The 19,313-nt window shown below is 39.0% G+C and overlaps 1 protein-coding gene across 2 annotated transcripts in view; it reads left to right on the forward strand.

Moving 5' to 3' along the window:
- Positions 1 to 19,313, forward strand: part of gnal2 (guanine nucleotide binding protein (G protein), alpha activating activity polypeptide, olfactory type 2) — a 53,961-nt gene that overhangs the window by 15,189 nt on the left and 19,459 nt on the right. For both annotated transcript variants that reach the window (XM_085253634.1, XM_085253635.1), the window contains exon 5: positions 8,329 to 8,426. In XM_085253634.1, coding sequence (XP_085109760.1) covers positions 8,329 to 8,426 — 98 coding nt within the window. The remainder of the gene's footprint in view (positions 1 to 8,328; positions 8,427 to 19,313) is intronic.

Below are 19,313 nucleotides of genomic sequence, written 5' to 3' on the forward strand. Positions count from 1 at the left end.
ATATAAGCTGTGATCCTCACTTTAAGGAAGAATTTGGGAATCGTAAGGCAAAATCAGGCTACACAACATTTTCTAATTTAACCTTTATTTAAACAGGAAGTCCCTTAAAGATTAAAATCTATTTTTCCATGGAGGCCTGACCGAGAACGCATACCATTACAAGGTTTCTAATGTTTCTAAAATAAAATAGAACAGACGTGGGAAAATTTTAAAGCAAATTGGAAACGAATTACATAATAGAAAGCCTAGTTAGGGAACCTTTATTAGAGGTTTAAATTCTAAAAGTTTACTTACTCTGTGTGCTGCTCTTCCAAATTCTGAAAAAAAACCCTGGATACTCTGGGGTGGAAGGATGTAGAGGAGCTGCAGATGCATTCAGGAATTGAAATATACTGCATTGGTATGTATTAGTGAAATAATAAATAACATGACTGAGATAAACACAGTGAAACATTAATAAATGTGTAGCTGTTAGCCGTCCTTTGCTGTATCCTGATTTCAGCTCAAAGTTAGATTCAAGCAAAATCATGCTAGTTTCTCCCTTTCCTGTGTATTTGGGGAGCTTACAGGAAACTGCTTAAGTGAAATAATGCTATTCAAATTGAGCAAAGTTGACTTTAAGCTCTGTCAAAAGCTTCCCAAAAGGTTTTGAACTACACCAGTCCTTGGAACTGGCACGGCGTGTCACCTGATTCACATTTCTCTAATCAGAAATTTTTTTTCTTTTCTTTTCTTTTCTTTTCTTTTCTTTTCTTTTCTTTTTTTAAATTATCTTGCATTGACAAACAATGAGAGGAGGAGGAGAAGAAGAAGCTAGACAGACGAGGAAATGTAGAAATAGTAAAAGAATATGGCTCCAATTTTTGAGTTTTGAAATGGTTTCAAGATGTGCTCAGAAACTTTAACTTTAGACGACGGGATTTAAGACAATCAAGTTCCAGATAATGACTAGAAGAGTATCAACCCTCTGCTGATATTTGGAAAACTTTGTTGCCAGTAGAGTCTTTTATCTTTGCAGTTCCTTCTGGTCCAAAGACTAGTGACACTGGGCATGATGAACCACCCACAGTGTTATTGTTAAGAATAAGTTAAGGCAACTCTTCACGCGATAGACGGTCAGTTGTTATACAAAGAGATAAAACTACATCACACCGCTAGAGTTGGTATTGTTCTCCTGTGGAACTGGTATCCATTTGTCCTTATTAAGAAGTCTTAAAATTGATTCCTATTTCTGTATGCATTCCTGTATCTTTAGACCCAAGTGGCGCTGTTAATTTTAGGAGTAAACAAATTGCTCACTTCGAGCTTCTCCCCTGTAAACTTTTACTGCTGTTCTCGATCCTTGTACAGTTTCAGCTTCTAAAAATGTTGCCAGTTATATGGAGAAATAAGACAAGATGGACATAAGTTTATTTGTGGGTTTGATCTCTCTTGGCTGTGTGTTTTTACAATGAATTTCTGATAAGGTTTCATTGCTAATGTTGAAGCTATCTGGAATAAGATGCTCTTTTTTTGGATCTTGCAACTGTGCTAAGCTCAGACATTACAAGAATAACCATTAAAGGCATTTGGGGCCCACAGTGAGAGTGCCTGCAGTAGTCTTGGTGTTGTGTTGTGTGAGGGCCGGGGCCGTGGGGAGAGTCGGCGTTGAGTTCCCAGGCCCGGCCAGGCCAAAGGGAACAACATGGCTCTGTTTGGAGCGTCTGTGCTTGTCATCGGTCTCAGGCTTCACTTGTGCCGTCAGTGTCACCACTACATTGTCACTTAGTGCCACTAGGCGTGATATCTAATACAGCAGTGCAGGAACACGGCCAATCGGCAACCTGTGGCTTTCATCTGTTGGCGCCGGTTTGAAACGTGGAAGCATATTTTTGGACAGATGATGTCATGTTTTGTGTTGTGGAGAAGTGGTACACAATAACCTTTGACTTCTTACATTTCTCTTAATTAATAAGTAAAGCTGTGATGGCTAAAAAAAAATAACATGCACCAAATGATGTCCCCTTCCCTGTAAACTACTTTAATTCCCATTAACCTGAAAATGTGCTTATTTCAAACTTAGTTTTCTCCAGATCGTTTAATCTTTTCCAACTTCCTCTCTGTTATTTGGGAATCTCAGACCTGCTGACATGCTGGTAAAAAGCGACCCGTTTCCAATTTGTGTTGTGCACTGTAAACCAAAATGCCACCAAAATTCCATTTGTCTTTTAATCATTGACACTTGACACTATGGGCTGGGTCCATATGACTTTTTTGTTGTTGTTTTGGTTTGTTTATCAAGTAATACAGTTAAATTAACTGGGTTTTATATATTGATATCATTGTCAGGGCGTAGACGGAAGATTTTCGCAGTTGCGACTGTATTAGGCGACAAGCCTCAGAGCTGTGGTCGCATTGTGTCACGATCTGTTGAACGTATTGCTGGTGGAAATTTTGACGTTGCTTCTGTTAACCAATGGATATCATCCTGTATGGTTTTTGCATGTTGATGTAAAACTGAGAGACATTTTTATTTATGCCATATTTCAGTGGACATGCTCAGCTCTCGTGCCCTTTACTCTTAATAATCAAAGCAGGAGGGAAAACTTTTTCCCACTGTAGCCCTGGATAACAGTAGACCCATGGAAAGGAAAGCACGGATACAAACGGTCATCTATGCAAATGGAAACAAATGTCACTGCGGTGGCAACGTTAGCCATTTGACAGTGTCTGTCAGCTGAAGTGAAGCAAATTCAAATGAGCCCCGGTCTCTATTTAGCACTGTGTAGTTTTATTTCTGTTAGACATATTTGAAATATATTAATGTTACTTATTTACACCCTGATGGATCAAGCCTCCAAAATGCTACTTTATATCTTGCAGTCTGTTCTTAAAGGTGAACCTTATTGTTCTTTAAGCTGGAGCAGAGTTACTGTACGGATGCACGGTTCATATCTTTTGCCTCGGTTCAACTTGTGGAACACTGTCAGTGAGTGTGTAACATGATTTAATATCATCTTATATCGGTTTACAGGCCAAACCTGTGATTATTCCTCCTGTAAGTAATTGGAACTGCTTTGTGCTTAACTTTTTCCCCATTACAGACATCAAGGGCAGTTTCCGTTGTAGTTATCTTTATAGTGGAACATGGGAAGTCCTTGAAGTTTTTCCAGTTCATCACTTGAGGATCCTTACAGAGAGGCAAAAGGTGGCCTGGAGGCCTTCTCTTATGTTTTTTTCATCTTATATAAATAACAATAAAAAACTTTATTTACATAGCTACTGTTTTAGGACGTCATGTTATTAAGTTCCTCACAGGACCAGCAAAACAAAGCAAACTCTGCTCAGTTGTAATAGTTACTAATTGGAAACCTATAATAACAGAATTTGCAAAATTTAGGGAATAAAACAAAGTGCAAAAGGGAAATTAAAAGTCAAGTTGAGAAGAGGTATCAGATAAAAGCATGGGTTAAGATATGACTTAAAGGAGGTGACTGACTCCAACAACCTGATTTCCTTGGGTAGGTTGTTACAGAACCTTTGGGCCGGGACTGCAAACGCTCTATATATCATTTAGTTTAGAGCCGGGCCCTGGAAAATGAAGAACAGTCTTGAACAGTTGTTCACTCTTTTTTTTTTTTTTGGCTAAATTTGTCTGCACTCAACCCATCAAAGTCAGGCCTCTCTGAGCACAGTTATCTAACACTGATATACCAAGATTCAATAAATGTGGTGACAATGGCTGACTGAGGAGCCAACTGGTTGTCTGGCTGGCTATGTATGGAAGGATTTGAGGTTATTAGGCTTTTGACCTGTAATGGCTATCTATAAAGTAACCCAAATGAATTTAAGTGTTCGACGGAAGATGCAAGCCATTTGCTTTACAACTTTATTTTGATGAGTTAAGTGAAATGTAGGCCATTTTGTTCTTGGTCTTCCTGACCTGTATGACAGATTACATCACAAAAACTTTATTAACATTGAGAGGCTGAGAAATGATCAGTATCTTGAGGCTGGCGATAGAGTGGGGGGGTGGAAATGGCGTGGGAGGAAGAGCATAGGAAAGGGTTAAAAAACTTGTGTTTTAGCAGATTCCCTCCTGGTCTCTTTCTGTGTTATCAGTTCCTCTGTAGGGCACTGTAGCACACACTGCATTTATTCAAAGACCCAGTGTCACACGCCTCTGTGGAAAAGAGCCCTAAGGACCATATTTTTTTTTCTTTTCTCCTTTCCTTCTTATTGCCCCTTCCACCCCTCATCCTCCCTCCATCAAGCTTCAGCACTCACCAGCCTTTTTGAGCCTTTCTTTAGGGTCTCAGACCCCTTAATGTTTCTTCTATGAGACCTGTACCAGCACTAGTGTTGTCTTACTGATACTGGTTCAGTTGGGGGTTGAATTTCGACTGAAACCGAGGTGAACGCAAACACAGACCAGAAAGCAAATATGGCTGCTTTTTTTTTTTTTTTTTTTTTTTGTTCAAGAGGTAAACTGTGTGCTGCAGGAAGCAGATCCACAGTTGTGCAATGTGTTATGTTGCATATTTTGATAGAACAGCTAACAGCTTGGCATGAAAAGTCTATCAAAGGCACAAGTGAGGAAAAACCTTAAATGTAAGGCCATATATAACAAAAGGACTGGATCAGTCTTTTTTTTTTTTCTTTTTTTTTACCCTCCCACTCCATGTTTAACTGAATCACCGGATCTGCCGAGAGGAGATCTCCCGGAGCATGTGATCATTTATCAGCCTCCCTTCTCCCTTTCTCTCTCCCCCTCTCTCTCTGGTTTGGGGCTACTTTAACCCTCTCTCCAGTCACAGCGAAGAGCCAGTGCTGAGCGCAGAGAGTCATGTGGTGCCTCCATGCTAGAGTAGGAGCCCATTTCAAAGACATGTGGACAAGCAGCGAATAGGAATATTAGCCGAATCACCTCTGTCTAGATTGAACAGAGACTCCTGGAAAGTGTCTTAAAGTCATTGATGAGTTTCTCTCATTAGCTGAAGTACTGAAACTACGCATTTACAGCATAGATGGATGGATTTCATTCACCAGAAGTGCAGGTTATATTTATGTACTTTAGAGGATCTACACTAAGTTTTTAGAAATTCCTGGATAAACATGGATCAAGGAATTGAATGGGAAAGCAAAATTGCGTACATGCAAGACGTATGTTCTCATGTTGCTTTTAGATTTAGATTGGCGGGAGGACATAGATAACGTCAGACAGACTTAATGAAATGGAGAGAGACATAACAGTTAAGTTCACTCTGACCCTCTCTTCTCTTTAAACGTCATCTTGTAGTTTTGTAATTTAAACATGAAAACTTAAGATACCACAGCAGTCCTTACAGAGTGACAGTAGGGGCTGAACTGTATAGTCTCTATTGTGACAGTGAGTGTAAACCCCCCCCCGCCAATATAACATCTAATCTCTTAATTGACTAATACAGATGGTGTTTGTTAGCATTTTAGTTTACAACTTTGTCCTTTCTGTTGCAACAGGTTGTAAAATGGAACATAAAGCTAGGGATTTTCTTGGCTTACAACAGACTTTCGGGGGGGTGCATGTGCTCAAAGACTCTTACCTTACTTTTCATTTTTATAGCCATTTTATATATATATATATATATATATATATATATATATATATATATATATATATATATATATATATATATACATATACATATATATATATATATATATATATATATATATATATATATATATATATATATATACACATACACACACACACACACACACACACACAGACAGGGTGGAAAAGAGAAAACCAAACCTGGAAGCATGGATATGAATATATGGTGCATATCTTTGTATAGGTGTGATTCAGATCTAACAAACTAGGAGACCTGCTGTTTTCATCATGTCCAGTAGTTATGTAGGAAATGTTGTTGAGTGAGAAATTCTTTTCTGCTCCTGCATTTTGAGGTAACTGTCTCCAGCTATGGAAGAAAAGTATTTGGTCTGGGTGAAGTGTGTGTGTGTACTGTGTATATGTAACTTTCAGTTTAGTGATTTGTGTGATTTAGTATGTTTTTCTTGATAGATGTTTATACAAAGTGGTTATTTTAAAGGAAAAAAGTTTTTTGTTTTTTGTTTTCATGCCAAAAAGTGTCTGCAGTGTCCTGCTTTAAATTTCCAGGTGTAATGTCATGCGTCATGTCATTGAAGCCCTGACTTTGAATGCAAAGTGCAATAACATTGGAAGACACGATGATCAGTGAATACACTTAGCCAGCAGCATCCCCGCTCTCATTGCGCAGAATTAGCTTGATGGCTACGTGAAAGCTTCTCCAGGAAGTCGTATTGTTTTGTTGGTGGTGCCAAGTGGAATGAAATGAACTCTCACACCTCAAATATGCAGCTGGAGTCAGATGGTGTGGGTTTTTAACAGTTAATTAATACCAATGAAATGGTAATGAAATGATTTACAGTAAATGATTGCATCAATCCAATATTATTTCAATTTTAATTCTACCCTCCAATGTCATAAATTGTCACTTCATGCCCCTACAGTGACACAGCAGTGTTCGGACTAGATTGGACTTCCAATATCTGAATCATCATTCTTCTTTTTTTTTCTTCTTCTTTTTATTAAATTGTTCTCTCAGGTCTTGTCCATTAGGGGAGAACTAAAACATATCAGAAGGTATTTAGATGACCTACTTACCTTACATTACCTTACAGCACCAAAGTGAAAAGGGTTAAAGATAGGGTTGGGCTTTTGCTACGTGTAGCAGTAGAAACCGATTCTAAGAAATCTGTTTTTGGCGCAAAGCTAAAGGTCGTGAATGTATTTGTTGTTAGTGGACACGGAGAGCTGTGGACACCCGCAACGTGTTGTTGTTGTTGTTCTTATGTGCTTTCATGTTTGCTGAGAGAATGTTGTTCTTGCAAACTGGAGGTTACGCAAAGGTATCCCAACAGGTATCCCAAAGCTAGGCTAAATACGTTTCAAGTCAGGAAATAACATGCTTGGGTTGTAGCATGACTAGAAAAAGTTGTATTTTCAGAAATAACATGAGAACGTTTGGAAAATGTCATAATACACAGGATAGAATTGCAACCTCTTTCTATTTTTTTATATAAAGAAAGAGAAAAATGTATGTGTCAGGACATGATATACAAATAAAAAACTTATTTGGTCCTTTACAAGTTCTAAAATTATTTAAACAAAACCTCAGGTAAACAATGACACATAATATATTAAACTGTCTTATTATTTATTTAACTGAGCAAAAATGCAGAAACCATGAGTGAAAAACTAAGTCCGCCCCATGATTCAATTACTCGTTGAACCACCTTTATTAGCAATTAACTTTTTTCATAATTTTCCACGTGATGCTACTACTAGATGCTACTTTTGGATTTGAGTCAGGTTAAGTTTTAGACTTCAGGCCATTGCGACGCTTTGATTCTTGTTTTGTGGGCAATTTGGATCATTATCCTGTTGCATGGTGCAGTTTTAGCCCAGCTTTAGCTCCAGCTGTCAGATGGATCGTCACTGTTTCACTCAATCACTATAAGGTGACCAGGTCCCGCAGCTGAAAAAAACAGCCTCAAATCATCACTCCCCCGCCACTGTGGTTGACAACTGGTATGAGGTGTTAGTGTTGATATTCTGTTTGGTTTTCGCTGTGCACTACGGCCAAGGCTCTCCACTTCGGTCTCATTGGTTCTTTGGTTTGTTCAGATGCAAATTTACAAACCTAGGCCACGGTGCCATGTTCTTTTTAGAGAGAAGAGGCTTTCACCAGGTATCCTTTCCAAACAAGCTATACTTGTTCAGTCTTTTTCTAATTCTACTGTCATGAACTTTAACATTTAACATGCTTCTTTCTGGGACGTCCACTCCTGGGGAGATTGGCAACTTGTGCGTAATCTTTCTCCCTGGGAAGGATTATATTTTTGAAAATGGACTTGCAACCCTTCCTGGATTGCTGGGCAGCATCCTTAAATGCTTGAGACCACGAAAAAGCCAAAACGTTTGCTTGTGTTTGTTTGTTGCTCACAATTAATAGTCATAAGTTAATCAAGTGCATTTGATTAGCAGCACCTGGCTGCTACTCACTCTCTTAATTCCTATAGACACAGTGAGGGTGCACGTAGTTTTTCCAACACTGCTCTTTCATTTATGTCTTGGTTTTTATTAAATGAATAATATTTAATATGTCATGTTTTGTACCTATTTATAAGACTTGTTGAAGACCAGATGAACTAAAAGAGATTGTACTTTCTTTTTCATATGACTGTACATGTACTTGTATATAAATGTTTTTCTTGATGTGTTTTTGTTGCTTTTAAAACTTTTTTTTTAATCCCTCTCAGGAGTTCTTTGATCACGCAAAGAAGCTGTGGGACGACGAAGGAGTGAAAGCATGCTTTGAGAGGTCCAATGAATACCAGCTCATCGACTGTGCACAATAGTGAGTTCAAACCTTCATAATACATTTTACGGAGTTCACTTCATGAACACATGCTTTTATGTACTTGGTGGTTTGTGCTGCTATAAATGGGAAGGATAAAGGACCTGGTTTGTTTTTCATCCTGCAAATTATAATCTCTGCTTCATCTACCCCCTTGGTTTTTTGGGCTGTTTTTTTTTTTTCTCTCCCCCCTGTCGCCTTTGAGGTGAAAGCTCTGCAGTGTCTGTTGGTGTCATGTCGTATATGAATGTGGCTAAGATATGTTTACTCTGGGTGTGGCAAATTGAGCAAGAGCTGTAGCTGTCCATTGGAAAATTTAGCATATCTCTCCTCATATCAGTGTTTGGCTTTTCTCCATGGCAATATGCAAAGCCTGGTCTGACCTGTATTAAAATGCCCCAGTGTTAAATTTATTGAAGCTGTTCTATTGAAAACTGTAATTAGGTAATGATGGTGTAATCTTGCAGTTCGGGGGTGTCAAACTCAGTTTAGCACATAAACCACATAAAGTTAAATTTGGTCTTGGCTAGACGGCTGTTTCCTGCAATCTATAACTGATTAAATGCCTCTAAATCAGTTCTTTCTTTTTGGTATTAAGTAGCGTAGCTGAAACTTTCTGAGGGTCTTCTGTTTTCATTGCTATCGTTGTTGTTATTGTGGTGGTGATTGTTGTTATTGTTGCAAAACTGATGTACAGCCTGAGATGTGCAGTTTTGAGAAACATAATCGTAAAGAAATACTTATGTAGAAAATCAAAGAAACCTGTTGGTGGGCTTTGGCTTAACTGTGCTCTAAGAAACATTAGTTGGCAGCTCTTTCACATAATTAAAAAAAGGTGAGAATTTCTCTTAACTTGGGGAAAAAACAAAGTAAAAAAAACAAACAGGAATTTTGTTATTGAATGGAATAATAACAGTAAAAAAAATGCCTAATTTTTTTTCATTCCTTGGTTTTGTATGGCTGGCTATCTATAATGTCAATGATGTAGACATGAAAGGAACAGTTTGGGCTCTCATGAAGTGATCCTCCAAATACTGTCCAGCATATAGGTCTTGTTTAATAGCAACTTTTACAATTTGCCAATCCATTAGATGGGCCAGATTAGTCCCTTTGTTAGGCCACTATCCCTGCTCTAGTTAAAGCTAGTATTTTTCAACTGTTTAAGTAAGACAAACATCTACCTTCGGGTTGGTTCACTAAATAACAGTGTAAAGTGTAGCAGCTACGATCTTAGTCCAGCTGAACTGTAGATGTAGTAAGTACTGATACTGCAGTGTGCAGGGTGCTGAAACTGATGTCACTTTGAGGAGAGTCCCGGATTGTTTTTACGGCTCCTAAAGCACTTTGGGCCACCATAGGGAGCTGGTTGTACACTAGGAAGGGCCCCTCTGTTCCCTGTAAAAGGAAGTTTGGATATGCAAAAGGATTCACTGATTACAGTGCTCTCTTTCTGCTTCTCCTCTGACTCACCTCTGGAGTCACATGTAAATATGAGGATATGTACATGCTGTGGGCTCAGGAGTCCCCTCCCATCCCAAAGGTTGGCTCCCTTTATCTCTGAGGGTTCGATCAAAGCGAGGTCATTATAGTAAACTAAAGTAAAACTGCAAACTAAATCTAGGTGTGGTAAAACATTGGCAGTTAACTGACCCCCCCCCCCCCCCCCCCCCCAAAAAAAAAAAACAAACAAAACAAACCAAACAAACAAAAAGAAAACAAACAAAAAAAACCTAGACTTGGGGGGGAAAAATAAATAAATAGATAAATGAACTTACAAAGTGAATTAATATAAAATGTAGAGGAAGTGTTCTTAGGATGTCTTTACAGTGGTGTGGTAATGTCACATCTATTACAATTTTCTTAAATACCTGTCCCTTAAAATATATATTTATAATTGAAAAGACTAAAACTAACAAAAACTGGAAGAAGCAAGCCCACTCTGGAAACTAACTGAAGCCAAACTGAATTCAAAGCTAAAACGCATTAGAAGATACAAAACTAATAACTCGAGGTCACAAGCAGGCTACATCAGTGACTGGTGTGTTCATATGTTTGGAGTGTAGAGAGAGTTTTTAATTTTCCCCTAAATATCTTCTGTTCCTCGAACATTAATGTAACTTTTGTTGTTGTTCCCCTGCCTGTGAGGAGCGTCCATAGAAAGAAGAGAAAAAGTCAGGTGATGGTTAGAGAGTCACATGAATCTGTAAGGTGGAGCTGTTACAGTCCACTCTGCCTGTGTTTGTCTTTGCTGCTCTGAGTCAGTCTGCGTGTTGTAGGGCAGCGCAAAAAAGAAAGAAAGAAAAGAGCATGTTGTGTTTATTTTAGTCCATATCCCAGTGTCATGGTGACATCATTTAATATCGTGGTACCATAAACATTTCAGATCTTTGTTAGTTCCTCGTCACAAATGCTGCAAATGCTTCTGAATGTTGAAATCTCCAGGAATATTGTCATAGCTGAAACCACTGAGGCTTGCAGCTAGCCCGAGTGCTGATAATACAGCTGTCCTGTGACATGAGCAAACATTAACACAGTAAAATGAAGACAATGAAAAGCATACAGTGTTTCAGTGCTTCATGTGTGACTTCTCTGTTGTGTGTATTGATTTTGAACTTGGTTGCTATGCCTTTTTCTGTCCTACATCTACTGTTTTGAATGGGGGGGGGGGGAATACTGCCAAATGATTGAAGTCAGATTTTTTTTTTTCCCTCTCTATTTTCATCCTCCTCCTCCACAAAAATATCATTCATTCTTTCTGCTCTCCTCTGCCTGTCATTTTATCCTCCTATCTCTGCCTCTCTGCTCCTGTTTGGGCAGTTATACAATAATGTTTGGTCAAGGAATCATCATCGGGGCGCCCCTCTAGCACGTGCCCCATGTACCGAAGGCTGCAGCGGCATGGGTTTGAGTACGCCCCAGGCCAATTTGCTGTGTTATATTCCCCATCTCTCGCCCCCGCTTTACTTTTTTTTTTTTTTTTCTCTATCACAAAATAAAATCTTTAGAATAAACATTACCTTATTTGTTAAACTTAAAGCTTTGTGACTTTTCATCTCAGAATGTTTTTTTCTTTGAAAGATAAAGTTGTGTAATAATCTAACTGTGGTGCTGTAAATTTATTTGACATAAACAGAAATATTAAATCTTGAAAAAAAATGAATGGTCTAACCATTTTGATAACTGCTAGGCTTTTTGCACCATGTTCCTAAATCTTGCTTTTCAGCAGAAACCTCACAGTATCCCTGTGTTGCCTGAGCCGTGTGTTTTGATTGAAGGCTGGAAATTGTCAGACTCCACAGCCTCTCGCTTACTTCCTCTCGGTTCTAACCTCTGTATGAACTCTCATAGATACTCTGTCCTACATGGCAACAGACATGTATGTGTAAAGGTCCACACATATACACATGCACACCTATTGTTGTTATGACCACGAACTGTTCTGAGTAACCATCCTGGAAGTTGTGGCAGACTGCTTCAGCTGCCAACTGGGTTAAAAGAAAGGGAGCATAGGTCCTTCTGTTGGAGACTGGGTGTATTAAATCAAATGTTTGTGTTTTGATATCAGTATTTTTTTTATTTTTTTGTGAATGTCTCTTGTTGTTTAGGCTTTGCTTTTTAAAGATCCCATAATCTACCACTTTATTGTGGTAGATTATGGGACATTATTGTTAGCCTCATATTTTCCCACTATAGATATCTGAACTTTGAGGGTAGCTTTGAATTGAACTGGAATGGCTGCTGGCCCCGCCCCTAGGAAGAGGAATAAGTGACAAAGAAATAGCCAATTTAATTAGTGCAGCGCATTATACAGAGCTGAGACACTTTGGTTTATGTGTAAATACAGTTTCATTCTCAGAACAGGGTTAGATTTTTGCCAGACTGCATCGAGATCACGAAATCCGGATTTCAGCGGTGTAGAGCAGCGGCCTGGGAAATGGCTTGCCTCTGTTCGCTCTGTGGTCAAAATATTGGTGGAAATATTGACTCTGATGGCTGCATTAAAGTCAATATTTCACCTTGTTTTGTTGCCTGACACTAGGAAAAGAAAACTATGTGAGAAGAGATTTAATGTGATTTTTGGCTGTGTTAAAATGGAGCGTAGAGTAGAAGTGACACAAACAGATGTAATGGATTAACAGAAACGGAGCGAATTAAGCTGCACTGAAGCACATACACTGGTATGAACACAGAGTGACACACATGCACTCGGTATATAAAGAAAGCTATTTTCTCTTGCGCCCTTGTAACAAGTGGTTGATAGATATGAGAGTTATATGCTGGACGCCCTTCCTGATCAAACCACAAAGTTTCCACAGTTCATGAGGCATACATGGTATCAACCAAAGCTAACAATCATGCTAGCTTCATTAGCCCTGCTCGAATACAACAGGGTTGTCCTGGTGTATCTGATTTCTCTGTGCTGGTGTTGTTCCTGCATCATCATGTTGTTGTGATGTCATAAGTTTGGAATATGCTGGGAAAAGGAAAAAAAGCTCTCTCCTGGAACAGATGGTAACCATTTAAAGTATTTACTTTATTAATCAATTCAATATAACAGGTATATATTCAGGTTAACTTTGCTGTTAGTTAAATTTGGGTTATTTATGTTGTTGTTTTTAACAGTATTAGCTAACTTCTCAGGTAATGCTAACTGGAATCTGAGATAATGTAATTGGTTGGTTGTGGTGTTGATCCTGGACCAACACTGTTGTGATGATGTGGGAACAACTTCGCCACAGGGATATCAGATCATGCGAGTTGTCCTACGATTGTGGGGACATTGCCGTCTAAAGTAATTCACTTGAGTTTTCAGTTCCTCAGATGGCGGGAGAATCTAAACTTGTTTGGTTATTTGCAGGTTTTTCTGCTCATGGTTATTACCTCTGATGTTAGCAGTATACTAAGATTCTCCCTGGAAAACGTCAGCACAAGTTGTATTACAAGCTTGTAACACTCACATAGTATAAAACCGCATTGTCATGACTTTTATTTCAGTTTTATTTCATATCTTACTCTCTTTTTATTTATATTTAAACACCATGCTGATTAGTGGGGCTGTGCTGGTGACTCCTTGATCTTGATAGCAATTAGTTTTGCTAATCAGTCACTATGCAGGTTTAGCAAAAAGGAAATAACCTATATGTAGCTCACTTTTTGCGATTTGTGGTTTTGCAACAATGCCACCAGAACACATTTTGGTTAGATTTAGCTAGATGTCATATTTAGATTTTACAAGGGCGGATTATATACTTCTTCTGTTTCATTTGTGTTGTCCTTCACAGACCTTGCACCACTGGCAGATATATTTTTTCCAGCCAGCCTAACGCTGGATGGCCCATCGGACAGAGGCACAGGAAATAAGTACGGGCCGATGGCAGGCGCTTGTTATGCCAAAGAGCATGTCCATATCGATGTTTTTGGAATCCTGTCACCCATCGATCTGGCCTCTGCATTGCACATTTATACGTTTTAAGAGCACAGATATGTGTCTGCCAGCTGATTGATTATAAGCTATTTTCAGCTGCGGCAGGCTGGTTCCATCGCAATGCCTTGGATGTGTCAACGGCAAAATCAAACACTTTTTCACACGCAAATCTGAACTCCCAGGCCTGCTGCTGTGGTGAATGTTCCCACAGCAAATATGACACAAAACATGGCACAAATAATATGTTGAGATTCATCATCATACCAGTGCTAGATGCTGTTTAGGCTGGTATGAAACTCTCTTGTGTTAGTGTGCTTGATGATGATGATGGCTGGGATGTTGGGCTGCAGCAGCCAAACAGGATTGGGCCAGAGGAGAGCTACACTGGATGGTGGTGGTACTGAGTAAATTGGCTGTGAACAAGTTGGGGCTTATTCCTGCAATGAGGATGAGGCCTGAGATGCCTTAGAGGTTTGTTTTTTTTTTTTGTTTTTTTTTTAAAATAAATGTACCACAAACTCAGAGCAGCCAACCATGTACTTCCTCTGGTGACTTTGTCTCAACAGGAACACAATAATTTAATGCTAAGATTTGTGTGTACATTATAGTTCACAAATTGAGTTGGGTTTTTGTAATGTCTTATTGTTTCATAGTTTTGTGTTTTTGTTTTGTTTTTTTTCTCTGTTTTCATTTCAGTTTTTTTTTTTTTTTTTGTTTGTTTGTTTTTTTTATTAGTCTGTCTATTTTTTTAGTCTTTTAAATGATCATAATATAATTTTTAGGGGCATGATTTAAGAGATTTAGCGTATGGATTATGAAACAAACAACAGGCAAATGTTCTTTGATCAAATGAAAAGGAATCTGAATCTTTTTTAGATGGTTTAACAGCAACAAAAGATGTAGTTCATAAAGAGGTGGTTTGATATAGATATAGTTAAGATTTTATGCTTTTTTTTTTTTTTTTTTTTTTTTTTTTTTTTTTGCTATTTCCGAATTTTAAAATAATACATAGACACTCACCTTTATATTTGTAAACATATGTAAGCATAGTGCATGTTATTCTGTAAATGGAAAATGATGGAGTCACCTTTTGATAATACACCCTGACTTTGTACCACAGTCTGTGATAGATAGATAGATGTATATATATATATATATATATATATATATATATATATATATATATATATATATATATATACACACACACACACACACACACACACACACACACACACACACACACACACACACACACGCAAGCTTGTTTTTAAGGTCATTAGTGTTTCTTAAACTGAAACTGTTCAGTTGTTATTTATCAAGTACAAAAACAGGAAACAAAAATCCAAATTAGTTGCTAATATAATTGCTAATTAGTTATTGTTATGTGAAAACGCCTGCTTTGACTAAGAATTTTTTATTTATTTATTTTTAATTTAAGCAAGTTTCAAAACTCAACTTCGGGTTCTTAGGTTTAAAACTGGGATTTGAGTTTGTGATTGACATGTGGTGCATGTTTAATCAGGTTAGGATGTTATGTTGTGAAAATGGCCACAGCAGAGGCACACCTAGGATGGGCCAGGTATCCAACTGTCCTGCAGAGTCCCGAAGATCGGGCTTGACTGTGGGTGGATAAGTCTAAGGCTTGACTAGGCTGGGGCTGGGGTTTAGTGCTGGTCACGGGACTCTGCCACCAGCCTGGGGGCCACTGACACAGTCATCTGGGGCTGTAAAGTGCTAAGAATGGTTGGCATTGTCAGCCAGCCCCAGCCCCTGAAGGCCCTACAGAAACAGAGGGGCTAGGCTTCACAAACAGTGGCTCTCCTCAATAAGGAGCCTCTTCTGTTCATGGAAGAGCCAGAGAGAGCGATATTTATACACTGGCTGCATGTCACTGCTGCTTTTTTGTGTCACCAATAAGTTGCTTGAATTCTTAATGTTTTAGTTGATCTGATGTACCGCCTATAATGATGAGCCTGAATGACTCTACTTGTGTTTATGTTTCAGTGTAAGAACTTTTATTCTGATCAGTTGTTTTTATCACATAAGAAATATTTGTCCCCCTGGAAGCTGTTAAACCTTCATGGACTCTGTTGATTTGTATGGATTGCTGCTTGCATAAGTTATATTCGGGTTACTTTCACAGTTTAAATTTATGCATCATCTAAGTGGTATGACACTGACACTATGAAGATTTTCTTTCACACGGGATGAAAGCTACGTTACTGATCTCTGTCAGTCAACACAGTCCATGAGGTTTGTGAGTCTGATGATGGCTGTAAGAACATGTCATGCTAAAGGTGCAGCGGTATTTTCTACTTCCGGTCATATGGATTGATGTCAGCCTATCACCAAAAGAGACAACTGTTGGTTTATCTGTGCTGTTGCATCAATTTTGACTTGTATTTTACTTGTAATGTCTGAATTTCTGGCTGAGATGAGTGTTTCTAAAACCTTTTTGCTGATCCAGATACATGTTCCAGGCTTTATTTGTTTTGTGTGTTTTTATATTTTCTTCATTTTTTTTTCTAGAGGAATCATCTTTACAAACAATGTAGTAGACTTGTTTTGAGGTTTTTAAGCTTTTCTTTGCACAATCCCACTGATGATGGGTTGGCCATTGCCAATATTAGTCTGATATATTATTGGAGCTCTTCTTTTGACTTGGCTTCAGGAGTTTTGGGCGTTATTAACCTGTCCCGTCATTCAGCGGAGTGGTTTGGGACCTTTGTCAGTGCTGATGACAAACCTAGATAAGCTGGCTGTGTGAGGATTTACAGAACTTCCAGAAACACCAACAGTCTAAAGATTTAAAATCCACATAGTTATGATTACTTTAACAACAGCCAATGAGAGACGCAAGTCTGAAAGAAATGAAAGTTTGAAACGGCAGCCTTGAAACAACAAGCTACTACAACTGTCAGTTGGGCTGTTGAGAAGAGGATTTGTGATATGTGCCAACAACACAACTTCACATACACCGCTAGTCCTGGATTAGCAGTGTTGTTAGGCAGTGGTAAATATTTTTGCCTTTGAGGCTAACGTCAGCTAACGTACTGCTGCTGACAAATATTACTGCGAGTTAACCTCCACCATCCACATTTTTTTCGATTCAGCTTTCTGCCTTTCTTCTCACTGCACAGTGTGGCTAAAGTACAAGAAACTGGATGCATCACAGTTTAAAGTTTTGCTGCCTTTGTGTTTTCAAACTCGTAGCGTGTGCATGTTTCAGATTTGAGACAACTGTAAACTTCTTGTGTGCATGATGCACACTGATATTAATATTTGGTGGGATTTTAAAACCCATGTACTTTAAGTCAGACAGAAATATGAAAATTTTTAAACATATAAACAAACATCAACTATTGGCCTGACTTTAATTTCAAGTACAGTATCAGGCCAGAATTAGACAGAGTTGAATCCCAATGGCACAGTAGTTTTTATTTTGATGGAAAAATAGAGAAGCATTTGTTGGCAGGTAGGAAGTGGACTGGAGGAAGAAATGAATGAGGAAGAGGAACATTTTGGTAGCTTTATGGTGAGAGTTTTTTCTTTTCTTTTTATTTCCCAGCTCTAAAGTTGTAAACAACCAAACAAATGTTCCTCATTATGTTAGATTCAACCACCAAACAGGCCATAGAAACAGCACACCTTGTTGTTCGGGTAAGAACATTTTAAAGGCATTAAAAAAATTACGGCTTTATCTCTTTTTTTTTTTTTTTTTTTTTAAGGCATGAATGCTTGGTAAACAAATTTTAAATGGTTTCAAACAAATTAAAACTCTTCTAGCTCTGTTTTTCATTTACATTATCGCTACATTACTAATTAAAAAAATTAAATACTTTGTACATAAAATGAGTCATGTAAAACCATAATCCAGATTAACAAAAACCTTTGTGTCGCTTGTTAAAATCAGATGACCCTCCTGTCAGCTGACTGAGGAATAATCAAAGGACGCACTATGGAACTGTGTGTGTTTGTGTTTGGCTGTATCTGTGAGTTGAGGGAAAGGAAGGAGTGGTTTTGCACTGAAATGTAGGATCAGATCTGCTGCAACCTCAGTGGGACACCATCTACACAAACCACTGTCCTTAAGGTTGTTAGAGCCCCCTGTGGGACCGAGCCGTTCTCTCTTTTCAGTCGTCTCTTGAGGCCAGAAAGCGATAGCAGAGAGGATGTTGCGGAGCACATGAGAACACATGCCAAGCCTTTTCCCTGAGAGAGAGTGTGTGTATGTGTGTCTGTGTGTTAACCGCTTTTTACTTGAAGATGTTTTAAGTGATGCCCTATGTGTGCCTGAGATTTTAGTTTTCCTCTAACTTAATTGTTTTGTCTATTCGTTGAGTTATAGATTCAAACAGCCAGCCTGGGTGGACATTTGAAAGCGGTTAAGAAAGCCTAAAGCTGCCCTGCGTTGCATGCTACATGCCACAAGATTGGCTACACTGCCAATGTGTTTTTATTTTGTTTCTAGAGACCAGAGGCTCTGACAGCTTCTTTTAGCCTGAGGAGAATCACATTAGAAACACCACTCATTTCCATAGCACCTGATATACATTTTGGCTAAAGTGTCTAACATGTAAATCTGTGTCGTAATGTACAGTATGAAAAAAGTAAATCATCACTATGGCGGTTTTAAGCTCAGTGTAAGCAGTGCTGCAGAGGACGATGAGAACTTATGCTCCACTTAAAGATTTGGGGGGTGGGGAGGCTATAAATAGATTTTTTATTTTTGGGTTAAAATGCACGTCCAGCAGAGAGACAGAGCGAGCCTCGTGAATGGTGGATATCTGTGAGTCTGTTACTGTGTGCGCCGACCACACACATACACAAATACCTTTCTCTCTCTCTCTCTCACACACACACGCACACACACACCCCCTGCTGTTGACCAGGAGTGTAAAGGCATAGTCTGCTGGAGGACAGCAGTGGCGCTGCAGGTTCCCTGCTCAGAGATTGTGGAATGGTTGTCCATAGATCCCATCCCCTCCCTCCCTCCCTCCTCCCCCTTTTTTTACTCCTCCTCTCTCCCCCTCGCTCTCTATCGCTCTCTCTTTACTGAGACTCCCCCTCCTCTCTCTCCCCCTATGTCGCTCCCTTTTCTCCCCCCACCCCCCTTAGAGCTTATGTAAACTAGCTGTGGAGCCAGGGCAAGCTGAGGCTATTTTTAGCAGCAGCACTGCAGAGCAGAAACTGGCTAGGGTCACGTGTGCGAAGCCGAATCAAAGGGAGTATCCCGGCAATGCGCTGTAAACAAAGGGAAGGTCAGTAGCAGAAGGTGAGACACAAAACGCCTCTGTGTTGGTTTTGTGTGTTTCTGTATATATGTGTGTGTGTGTGTGCGTGCGTGTGAGAGGGAGACTATACACTTCCTGACTATACTTTCTCTTAATGCCCTGACATAAAACAAATCATTGTAAGTGTATGAATGCACTCATATGCTTCCCTGCTTTCTCTGTCTC

This window comes from Mchenga conophoros, linkage group LG18 (genome assembly GCF_057382185.1).
Source record: "Mchenga conophoros isolate Kocher_MC1m ecotype Shallow Benthic linkage group LG18, M_conophoros_male_GT1.1, whole genome shotgun sequence".
Lineage (NCBI taxonomy): Eukaryota > Metazoa > Chordata > Actinopteri > Cichliformes > Cichlidae > Mchenga > Mchenga conophoros.